This window comes from Triticum urartu, unplaced genomic scaffold (genome assembly GCF_003073215.2).
Source record: "Triticum urartu cultivar G1812 unplaced genomic scaffold, Tu2.1 TuUngrouped_contig_6969, whole genome shotgun sequence".
Classification (NCBI taxonomy): domain Eukaryota; kingdom Viridiplantae; phylum Streptophyta; class Magnoliopsida; order Poales; family Poaceae; genus Triticum; species Triticum urartu.
In genome coordinates this window covers 1-12293 of record NW_024117773.1, presented here as the reverse complement: position 1 = coordinate 12293, position 12293 = coordinate 1, and the positions used below count along the sequence as shown (strand labels likewise).

Here is a 12293-nt window from a genome sequence, read left to right as displayed (position 1 = left end):
AGAAACGAAAAAGAGAAACTCATATGTGAATAGTCTACATAGAACCATTCGCGAACTATTCATGACAGATTTCTCTTTTTAGTTTCTCGATGTATGTTTCAAATTTTGATCTGGATTTTTTAGAGGTTATCTTAATATATGCTGTGAAGATGCATGATTTTTTTTTCAGATTTTTTCTCAATGTTTAAATCTGAATTCCAGCCGCAAGGCACACGGGGACATGCAAACATGCATGTCACCTGATCTCTGTCCCCACCAGGGAGGGGAGAATTCCAACTCAGGAGCATCAAATCCAACAACGAAGAAGGGCACGTCGTCACAAAAACACCGGCAACCCCGACATGACACACCCATCCAACTCTATTGTCGTAAAAGGCCCCTGCCTCCTCACCTCGCTCGTAGTCAGATGAAGAAATTCACCTTAGAATATGGATGAAAGTCACCTAAAGGCAGCACCGGGAAAGGAACCAAGCACACCTGACTTGCCACAGACTACTCACCTAGAGCCAAACACCACCGATGTCCACGTACGGGGTCACGTAAGAGCAAAAGCTGCATGATTGGGTGAACAAGAGCAATAGCATAGTGCCCTGGGTTGTAATGAGAACTCCATAAGCATTGTGGAGGTCGAAAGATGCAACATCGACTCTCACGACACGCTGAGATGGGACGCCGGAGGAGGGGAACCCTCCTGCCCCGGAATATCCACGAGAACCGCGGACACACAATAGTCGCACGGAGAGCAACCAAAGCTCATGATACCACCAAACAAGAAGTCCATGTGTTCGCGGGAGACACGGTACTAATGTCTTCGCACGCCAACCACATCACTGCGAATCTCACATCTCACTTACTACCTTCGTCCTGGTTTATTGGTCTTTATTGTATTTTGTGCCAAAATTTGACCATATATTTAACTAATAAAATGTTTATGTATGTCACAAAAGTCTTCGAAAACTATGTTCAAATATGAATCCGTCGATATAACTTTTGTTGACATGCATCAATATTTTGTTAGTTAAATCTTTAGTCAAACATTGACACAAATTACAAAGGGGACCAATGAACCGAAGTTCCCAAGGTGTCGCCTTCACGAAAGATACAACGCAAGAGCGTAGCTGTCGCCCAACAAAGTTGGGGTTTTCACCTGGGAGGCTATGGGTAGGGCGCGGAAGGAGCAGACCCCGATGGCTGTCAAAACCGGCAAGGACGACCTGGGATTTCTCCCGATCTTCATTTCCCCGTCACCAACACGCCATCGGCATGGGGACCGGCGCCCCAAGACGGAGCAAGCCAGATCTACCTGGAGGTGAAGCCTGTCGAACAACAGAGCAGGCGAAGGCGGCCAGATCTGGCGCTGACGGGACCCAAAATTTCCACCGCGCCACTGCTCGCATCCTCCGGAGCACCTGCCATCCAAACGTCCGAGGACACCGGCCCCACACCTGCGCCACCTAGCGCTGCAAATCCGGTGGCACCTCTGCGACCGGGGCCGCCGCCCAGAGCCCGATGCCCCCGTGGCCGTGGCGGAGCAGCAGAAGCCCAACCACCACCTTCTTAGTAGCACCTTGTGCTTGCCTAGCGGCTAACTTAGGCGGCGGCGAGGGAAGCGACGGGGTTAGGGTTTGGATCCCCGAGTCGCCCGAGCAGGGTCATTCATACTATTTTCACTCGTAATCAAGATTTTGGCAGCACATAATTTCTTCATTCCAATCTATATATATATCTATACCTACTAATAAAGCAAGGTGCGTTTCGCCAAATTTTTCATCCGTTCACCGCTGAAAATAATATTTTTTTTCCTATCTGATGTGGTACTAAATTTATATATGTTTGTCTGCTAGAAAAAGTATTTTCGTACATGGGCCGCATTGCTATGGCCCAGCAAAGTGAGCCTACTTATTTTTCTGCCCACGCACTTGGGAAAATTCTATTTTCCGCGCAGGGCGGGAAATTGTTGAGATCCCACAGGGCAACCAATATTGGGCTGGCCAATTTTTCTTTTTATCTGTATTTTACTTCTATTTTTATTCTTATTTTTGTATCTCTTTTTTTATTCCAAGTTTATTTTTCTTTTAGAATTTATTTCTTAAATTTAAAATCCTCAAAAATGTTCAGAATTATTTTTTTGGAAAATGTTCAAAATTCCAAAATATTATTGCTATTTTGAAAAATATTCTGAACTTGCAAAGGGGTTCCCATTTTTTCAAAAAATATTGTTAAATTGTTCGAGATGTGTAAAAATCAACTAGCATTTAAAAAAGGCTCCAAATTCGAAAAATATACTTGTTTTAGTGAAATTTTTACAATAAAAATGTTCACAAATTTAAATAATTTTCATTTTTAGTTAGATTTTCGCACAGGACAACCAATAATAGGTTGGCCGAATTTTCTTTATTTCTGTGTTTTACTTCTATTTTTATTCTCCTTTCCTATCTCCTTTTTCCCTTCCAAGTTTATTTTTCTTTTAGAATTTATTTCGTAAATTAAAAATTCTCAAAACAAGTTCAGACTTAAGAATTGTTTTTTTGAAAATGTTAAGAATTCCAATTTTTTTGCTATTTTAGAAAAATATTCGGAACTTGCAAAATGGTTCCCATTTTGTCAAAAAAAATTATTGTTTTTAAAAATAGTTTGAGATGTCTAAAAAGAAAATAGCATTTAAAAATTGCTCCAAATTCGAAAAATATTCTGTTTTACTGAAATTTTAATAATTAAAAATAATGTTTTGTATGAAAGATACACATTTTCTAAAAATCTTAAGAATTTTGAAAATATGTTCCCTTTTAAAAAATGTTCACAAAGTCAAATAATGTTAATGTTTTTATAAAAAAAATGGTGTTTTGAGAAAATATTTGTGAATTGAAAAAGATGTCTCCTTTCATATTTTGTTCGCGTATTAAAAAATGTACATTATTTTTAAAAAACTATTCCAGATTTAAAATATTGTTCATACCTTAAAGTCCCCTCGATTGGAAGGATTGAAAAGAAAAGTAGATTGAATAACTCATGGGTCTTCCCCGACATACGATGACATAACAAAACTATTAAATGCCATCAATTAATGAATGAGAAAATAGCGGATTGATTCCTCCACACGCTGCGAAACCGAGGAGCTAATCGTTTCTTTTTTTCTTGTGCACATAGGGTTATGTTTGCACATATAATTCTCCTTGACTTTAAATGTGTACTATTTTATCTCCCGTTGCAACGCACGGGCATACGTGCTAGTTAGTATCAATTTCTTAAGCATGTCAGCATATTAGCACCAAGTGTTTAACTGTGCAATCAAGATCCGACTTACATAAGAGCTTAGGTTCCAGGTTTTGATCAATCACAAAGTGTTGTTATGTCACGAAGCCACAAAAGATATTGCAATCAGCGGCACTGAGTAACAGGAAAAATCAAAAGCCATGTCAAACAAAAATCGGGTCGCAGGATCCCCAAGTCATGCTACCATCGGTGGGGACTGGAGATGTACTCAGGACTGTAATCAACACATTAAACAGTCGGAAGAAAACCATGCCATCAACACACTACACTACCTGATGTTAATCAAGGTTCTACATCCATGAGGACCTTTACAACGAACTAATTAGAAGGTCCATCTCTGATGACGCTGGCATGAGTATATGAGCGAGCACTGAGAAGTTAATTCACTGACGCAGGACACTTTAGCGCCTCCATCTCCTGTACCAGCTATCCTTCTTTAGCCTCAGCTGTAAATGATAGGTTGGGCAATCAGATCAATGAACTTCACAATTAAGGCGAAGAACATGGCATGGACAATTAAGTTTCACCTGGTTGCTGTGGCACTTCTTCTTGCGACAGTTTGTAGCTCTGAGAGATAGCCGAGCATAGCACCTGCAACAGAATCAATGGTGAAAAAAGTTACTCCTGCACAAAGCAATTCCTAAAGTGAAAACGATAAGACGTGGTAAGTGAACATCGATCATCCGATTAGTTTGGCACAGTCGGACACCCCAACATCTGACAGACACCCGGCATATATTTCTGAACAACAGCTAAATCGCCCGATGCAACAAATGTAGGAGTAGTACGTACTTGCAGCAGATCTTCCTGTCTGAGTTGTACTTTTCTGCGAGTGTTCTCAGGCTGGGCTCGAACCACATGTTGCCCCCGCGGAGGTGAAGTAGGAGGTGGAGGGTGGAGTTCTTCTGGATATCGTAATCGGCCAGGTTGCAGCCGTCCTCCAGCTGCTTCCCCGCGAAGATGAGGCGCTGCTGCTCCGGCGAGACGCCTGCGGCCACACGACAGGACAGAGAGTAAACCTCTCAAGTCTCAAACTCAACAAAGAGACGCCGTTCATGGCGGCGCCGATGCGACGTAGTGGTGTGGTTGGCTTATGTAATAGTACCTTCCTCGCCGTGGACCTTGGCCTTGACACTGTCGACGGTGTCGATGCTCTCGACCTCCAGGGCGATGGTCTTCCCCGCCGGCGTCTTCACGAAGATCTGCATCCTCAGCGCCCGATTCACTGTCCGGGTTTTCTTCTGTTCTTTGTTCTGGACGCGTTCGGTGGGGTGAGTACGGCCTAATATAGCCGGCGGGCGGCGGTCACGCACGGGACGTTCCTCCTCCGTCTAGTACTCAAGAGTTTGTTTCGTCCAAGAGGAAACGCGCCCGTCAAGTTACCGAAGCAAATTTTCTCAAAAAAAAAAAGTTACCGAAGCAAAATCGGGCATTCAAATAATATAGTAGTAAGAGCATCTCCAACGACAGCCTTAAAATAGGGATATGCCCCATTCTGATGACGCAAAACTACTTTTTGCGTGCCCTATATTGGGTTGTTGTTAGAGATACTCTAACTTGATTCATTATACTTGTGGGTCATCATATACCATCCAGAGATCCGTCACGAAGTATTATGGCACGGTTGATCGGTTGGAGGCAATATGACCTTTGCGTGCAGCAACCATGGAGATCATAAGTTCCGATTCTTCTTGCTCTACTTGTTGATTGATTGATTCACTCATTATTGCTTTACAGGTTGTGTAGTCTGCACGTGCTACCGTGATGTACTACAGGTTAGTGAGCAGACCATTCACGCATTACATTGTTTGACGAAGCTCAAGGAACATTATGTATGGGATAACATAGTCCATCCATGAAAAACTTGTTGAATCGTGGTTAGTCTCGTTGAATTTGAACTATTGTTGTACTAGACAAATTTGCATACTATTTATGAATGATCTGTGCTATTTTCTATCCGAACTTTTAATCAATTCCGTCGTGTTTGGTGAAAATTATTCAATTAGTTCAAATCCTGTCTAAAATATATATGCAGATAGCTTCGGATATATGGCTTTCGCATCCGTGACCGCGGAGCGGACCGACCTCCTGTCTGTGAACGGATACGTTGTCCAGTTTGAGGGTCGGCGGCGGAGATGCCCTAACCTTATTTTCCATAGGAAACAATCACAACTAGCAAAACACAAATACAATTGTCTGTAACTGTCAACCAAAAACCAATGATTACAACAGAATGATAGTCGTGTGCATCAACAACGGTACTGCTACTTATTGGTCCCTTTTGTAATTTGTGTTAAATTTTAATCAAAGATTTAATTGACAAAATGTTAGTGCATGTTAACAAAAATTATATCGTTGGATTTGTATTTAAATATAGTTTTCAATGATGTAATTTTTTGTGATATGCATGAACATTTTGTTAGTTAAATTTATGGTCAAAATTTGACACAGATTACCACAAGGACGAATAAATCAGGACAGAGGGTACATACTAATTATGCTAACTAGATGGTTCCCCGCGTGTTGCTACGGGAACTACTGTCTAAATAAATATGTTACTCCGCGAAACAACTCACCTAAAAGTACCAGCACAATAATGAATAAATGATTATCTGTTGATAGCCATACATCAGAATGATATGGCTGTAGTGCTACATAGGCACTTAGGCAAGATCGATCCTTCCTAGATTATATCATTGAAAGTCTAGAGAATAGACGAACAACAGTATTTAGGTATACCGGAGACCCGCAGAACGAATATTCAAGCTTCAACTATAACATCACCACCTAGCTATAACCCAAGTCTTGATTGTGCAAAATCTCCATCACAACTGACATGTACATTTACTTTGATCCATGCAACAATAGGTAGTAAACAAATGGTATTAGTCTTGATAGGGTTTCACCTTCTAAACATTTATGTAGTATTTAATTTTATGTTACATGTTTCATTCGAGAGCTCCCACTTGTGACAATTATTATGTATTGGACCTATGCTGAAAGATTAACAAAGTAATCCACTGATCTGTTCAGTAGCTTTACGAAAGTGGCATAAATTGAGGTGGTGCCAAACTTACGGAATGTTCATCTATCTAGTCGCTCATAATAAGCAACGAATCTGGTCTCCACCTAGTAAATAACTCGGGAGGTAGCTATTGACCAATTCAAATGCTGAGTGAAGGGCCACTACCGAACAATTCCACAGCAGGAGAATTTGTAGTTTGACACTTGAGCCTGTAGAATGAGAAAGAGAGAACATAATTAAAATATTACATGGTATGTGTAGATATTTTGAACTAAAAAATAAATGTCTTACTATATATGTATAACCATTTCTATACATCATCATTCATGAAAGCAAACTTCTGCAATTTTACAAAGTAAATTCATCGGACATCTTCAGCAATGCATGATAATAAGATATGTGCGAATGTGAACCTAAAAAGAGAATGAAAGAGCAGAAGTTACATCATGTGGATTATAGAATTGTCTTCCTGAATGGTCTGACAACATGGTTAATAAAATTATATGTTCTGCGCAAACTCAATAGCATGTTTGCAGACCTTAATTGATCTGGGATCTCCGGTGTACGTAAATACTGTTGTTACACCAGTATCTTTTCTTCTGTAGCTGACTGCATTGTAGATGTCGTGAAACCTTGCCCCCCTTCTCCTGACAAAGCCGAGGCTTCAGCTGGCTGTTGCTACTGTTAGACACATCACGTGGTGCGCGATCGTTGAATGGCGAGAGTACTACATGAGAAATACAAATGAAGAAAATCAAAATACCGATAGAGAGAAAAACAGTTGGCAAAAGAATCCTAACCCCCATACCTCTTTTATTTCTTATCTTATGAATCATAGACTGCGGCACATGGCGTTTTATAATCTGTCCATGGGAAGCATGACGAAAGACAAATCATGGCAAAATTTCAGCAACTTATTTTTGCTTGCAAGGGGTTCATGTGACATCAGTGCCCTTTTTTTTCTGTGTATACATCAAGATCAGTAGAAAAATATATTTAAAGAGTGCCATAGGAGGGCACATCAATTTAAAAAAAATCAATGGAACAATGAATAGATGCACAAATCAGAATTAGCCAAATCTAGTATTTGCATAACATTTTAGCACGTCAAAAAAGAATGAATATTACTGGTACCAGAAAATACCAAAATTATTCTATGAAAATCGGAAGTTACATCACCATAAATATACTACAAAGAGGAGCGGGGAGAGTGCATGGAGGCGATGGTATCGAGACATGACGGCGCTGTAGTCGCAAGAAGCCCAGAAGAACCCCTGCCTTTGCCTATACAGAAGAAACGTAAACATGTGCCGCAGTCTATCCTCCACTGGCCTTGACGTGAGAGCATAGGAACGAGATTTACCTACAGGAGTCATGGATTGAGGATTAGAAGCGTTGTAATGGAGAGAGAGGAGGAGCAAGCGTCACTGCAAGAGGAGCTCCAATCTATCCCCATCGAGGCCTCGCAGCCTTCTCCATCCGTCTGCTGCGCTCACCCGGCCGCTCATACTACCGGAGAGAGAGATTGGAAGGAAAGGGATTAAAAGGGCCGAGAAGGGGAAGAGACCGGGGAAGGGGAGAAGACCACGCGGTACTTTTAGGGTCAGTTGAATAAAAAGAAGTAATCTGAATTAAAAATATCTGCGATTCTTTGTTGATCGGGAGATTGGCTTATTTTGTAACAGAAATGCTGACGTGGCATGTGTGATGATGTTGACAGTCTGCATGTTGAGATAAATCAAATAATGGAGGTGAACTTCTTAAATATATAGGATTAGCAGAAACTGAAGGAAATATGCCCTAGAGGCAATAATAAAGTTGTTATTTATACTTCCTTATATCATGACAAATGTTTATTATTCATGCTAGAATTGTATTAACCGGAAACTTAGTACATGTGTGAATACATAGACAAACAAAGTGTCACTAGTATGCCTCTACTTGACTAGCTTGTTGAATCAAAGATGGTTAAGTTTCCTAGCCATAGACATGAGTTGTCATTTGATTAACGGGATCACATCATTAGAGAATGATGTGATTGACTTGACCCATTCCATTAGCTTAGCATTTGATCGTTTAGTATATTGCTATTGCTTTCTTCATGACTTATACATGTTCCTATGCTATGTGATTATGCAACTCCCGAATACCGAAGAAACACTTTGTGTGCTACCAAACGTCACAACGTAACTGGGTGATTATAAAGGTGCTCTACAGGTGTCTCCGATGGTACTTGTTGAGTTGGCATAGATCAAGATTAGTATTTGTCACTCTGATTGTCGGAGAGGTATCTCTGGGCCCTCTCGGTAATGCACATCACTATAAGCCTTGCAAGCAATGTAACTAATGAGTTAGTTGCGGGGTGATACATTACAGAACGAGTAAAGAGACTTGCCGGTGACGAGATTGAACTAGGTATTGAGATACCGATGATCGAATCTCGGGCAAGTAGCATACCGATGACAAAGTGAACGACGTACGTTGTTATGCAGTTTGACCGATAAAGATCTTCGTAGAATATTGTAACACCCACAATGCGGCTATATCTCCCACGTGTCGGGGCACGACTTAGAGGCATAGCCGCATGGTAGGCATGTCGCAAGAGGGGTAATCTTTACACATCGCATATACTGAATAAGAAAGGGATAAAGAGTCGGCTTACAATCGCCACTTCACACAATACATAAATAGTTCATACATCATCCAAGGTACAAAGAAAGGTCCGACTACGAAACCAAAATAAAAAAAGACCACCCCAAATGCTAGATCCCCGATCATCCCAACTGGCCTCCACTACTGATCATCAGGAAAGGAAACATAATAGCGACCCAAGTCTTCATTGAATTCCCACTTGAGTTTCGGTAGCATTGCCTGCACTGGTATCCTCGGCACCTGCAACTGTTTGGAAGTATCTGTGAGTCACGAGGACTCAGCAATCTCACACCCTCGCGATCAAGACTATTTAAGCTTATGGGTAGGAAAGGGTAGCAAGGTGGAGTTGCAGCAAGCACTAGCATGTATGGTGGCTAACATACGCAAAAGAGAGCGAGAAGAGAAGCAACGCACGGTCGAGAAGCTAGAAAAGATCAAGAAGTGATCCTGAAACTACTTACACTCAGGCATAACACAAGACCGTGTTCTCTTCCCGGACTCCGCCGAAAAGAGACCATCACGGCAACACACGCGGTTGATTCATTTTAATTAAGTTAAGTGTCAAGTTTTCTACAACCGGATATTAACAAATTCCCATCTGCCCATAACTGCGGGCTCGACTTTTGAAAGTTCAAAACCCTGCAGGGGTGTGCCAACTTAGCCCATCACAAGCTCTCACAGTCAACGAAGGATATTCCTTCTCCCAGGAAGACCCGATCAGACTCGGAATCCCGGTTACAAGACATTTTGACAATGGTAAAACAAGACCAGCAAAGCCACCCGATGTGCCGACAAATCCCGATAGGAGTCGCACGTATCTCGTTCTCAGGGCACACCAGATGGGCAAGACGCCGGGTTGGCATAGACCCTGGTTGCCCAGGGGGCGCCGGACAACGTCCAGTTTGGACCAACACTCGGAGGAGCACTGGCCCGGGGGTTTAAAATAAAGATGACCCTTGAGGCCGCGGAACCCAAGGGAAAAGACTTAGGTGGCAAATGGTAAAACCAAGGTTGGGCCTTGCTGGAGGAGTTTTATTCAAGGCGAACTGTCAAGGGATTCCCATAACACCCAACCGCGTAAGGAACGCAAAATTAAGGAACATAACACCGGTATGACGAAAACTAGGGCGGGACGAGTGGAACAAAACACCAGGCATAAGGCCGAGCCTTCCACCCTTTACCAAGTATATAGATGCAATAAAGTAAATAAGAGATAATAATGATATCCCAACAATATCCATGTTCCAATAAGGAACAAACTTCATCTTCACCTGCAACTAGCAACGCTATAAGAGGGGTTGAGCAAAAGCGGTAACATAGCCAAACAAGGATTTGATAGGAAGGTGGGTTAGAGGCTTGACATGGCAATATGGGAGGCATGATATAACAAGTGGTAGGTAGCGCGACATAGCGGTAGAACGAACAACTAGCAAGCAAAGATAGAAGTGATTTCGAGGGTATGGTCATCTTGCCTGCAAAGTTCTCAGAGTTGTTGAAAGCTTGATCCTCGTAAGCATTCTCAACAGGTTCCTCGGTCACGTACTCGTCTCCCGATTCTACCTAAGGCAAGAACACAAGCAAAGGACCAACAATCAATCACGGTGCAATGCACAAGCAATATGATGCAATATATGGCATGATATGCAAGATGTGATATGCAATGCATATGCATGCTCCGGAAGGAAAAGGATGAACAAGGCATCAACTTGGCAAAATAAGTATGCCACTAGAAAGATGAGATGATTTCGGTAGAAATCGATATAAAGATCACCGGAAACGGATGCACGGTTTGCAAATGGCGAGCAAAACAAGAATGGCACAATTCTGCGATTAACAGCACGATGCTATCTAGAATGCAACAAGAAACTAAGCTACTGCACCCCAACATATCAACAAGGCATATAGCAGTGATGTACTCAAGATGCTTGACAAAACATGAACACTGAGCTACATCTAAATCACACAAGAGTAGATTCAAACAAGCATGGCAAAAGTGCAAAATATATCAGGTTCACAGACTTGGTGAAAATACTAACATACCAGAAATAACATCAGGAAGCCATGTTTAGAGCAAGCAAACAACATGCTACATGAACATATCATAGCAATACAAGGCATGGCATGAATCTACTAAAAGCATAGAACAAAAGTCCCTTACTGGACATGAGCCAAAAAGGCACAGAAGATATGATGACACCCATGTAAACATAGCAAGTTTTATTAACAGTTTTAGACTTAGCAGAAAACAGAGCATGGCATAAACAGCATCATGAAGACAACTTTGCGAGCTCAAATCACTCATCATAAAGCCTTGAATGACAAAAAAAAGTATACACAGCAAGATGACATGTTCATGAAGCTAACCATGACAAGAGAAGTTTATAACATGCATGGATCACTAGCAACAACCGTGGCAAAATTGATTAACATGTAAACAATCTGCCAGGAACATTTTATAGCAAAAGTAGAGCAAGAACAAGACATGCTAGTGCACTCCATAATTGCAAACAAGGACATGGATGGATAGAGAATAACCATATGTCCAAAACACCCTTACTGAAGATACTCAAAACAAGCATGAATATCACTGTAGCATCAAGTTAACATGGCATCAAAATAACAGCAGGACAAGGACTTAGCAAAAACTTAAGTCCCTGAAATCAGCAACATTGCGGAGGCTACTTTGCATGCTTGTGCTAGTCACCACATAGATCAAAAAATTACATGGCAAGAACCCTTGTAAAGATGGCATGACATAGCTCAAAACACATGTAGAGCTCATTTCCATATGATGCACACATCAAATGCAACAAAAATGACAAATCATCATGAACTGATAAGTGCCACCAGTAAACATTTTATAGCACTCTTGCATCAACGATTTGGGCATCAAGATGAACTCAAACAAGCATGCCACAACGGAATGAAATGAAGAGCATCTCACAATGAACATTTTGATATATCATATGCCAGATTAGAAGCCACGGTCATGGAGATATGATGCTATGAACGGGGTCAACCTGCTCAGATCTAGGGTTCGCATGGATTCCGAGGCGTGACTGGATACTCTTGCATCAACGATTTGGGCATCAAGATGAACTCAAACAAGCATGCCACAACGGAATGAAATGAAGAGCATCTCACAATGAACATTTTGATATATCATATGCCAGATTAGAAGCCACGGTCATGGAGATATGATGCTATGAACGGGGTCAACCTGCTCAGATCTAGGGTTCGCATGGATTCCGAGGCGTGACTGGATCTCGCCGGAGAACTCGCCGGGGACGGAGAGGACGGCGGCCGAAGCGCTGGGGCGGCGGATCCGGCCGGCCCGTGGCCG

General features: G+C 41.8%; 1 protein-coding gene and 1 long non-coding RNA gene across 2 annotated transcripts; both read right to left on the bottom strand.

Moving 5' to 3' along the window:
- Nucleotides 1–3330: 3330 nt before the first annotated feature.
- LOC125531335 (ubiquitin-like) lies at nt 3331–5670 on the bottom strand. Its single transcript, XM_048695747.1, has 4 exons — nt 4379–5670; nt 4066–4261; nt 3801–3864; nt 3331–3719 (listed from the first exon to the last, which is right to left on the bottom strand). The coding sequence occupies exons 1-4, from the start codon at nt 4479–4481 to the stop codon at nt 3675–3677; spliced, it is 408 nt and encodes a 135-aa protein (XP_048551704.1). The 5' UTR covers nt 4482–5670; the 3' UTR covers nt 3331–3674.
- A 390-nt stretch (nt 5671–6060) lies between these two features.
- On the bottom strand, nt 6061–7851 carry LOC125531336. The gene is made up of 3 exons (XR_007293158.1): nt 7107–7851; nt 6837–7025; nt 6061–6507 (listed from the first exon to the last, which is right to left on the bottom strand). It is a non-coding gene; the product is annotated as an uncharacterized LOC125531336 (long non-coding RNA).
- Nucleotides 7852–12293: the final 4442 nt, after the last annotated feature.

What these genes read in the sequence shown, in the direction of transcription:
- LOC125531335 (XM_048695747.1), bottom strand. Translation starts at nt 4,481, where the DNA reads ATGCAGATCTTCGTGAAGACGCCGGCGGGGAAGACCATCGCCCTGGAG. An exon ending in CAAGGTCCACGGCGAGGAAG is followed by an intron (nt 4,262 to 4,378) that starts GTACTATTACAT and finishes GTGTGGCCGCAG; the next exon opens with GCGTCTCGCCGGAGCAGCAG. An exon ending in GACAGGAAGATCTGCTGCAA is followed by an intron (nt 3,865 to 4,065) that starts GTACGTACTACT and finishes ATTCTGTTGCAG; the next exon opens with GTGCTATGCTCGGCTATCTC.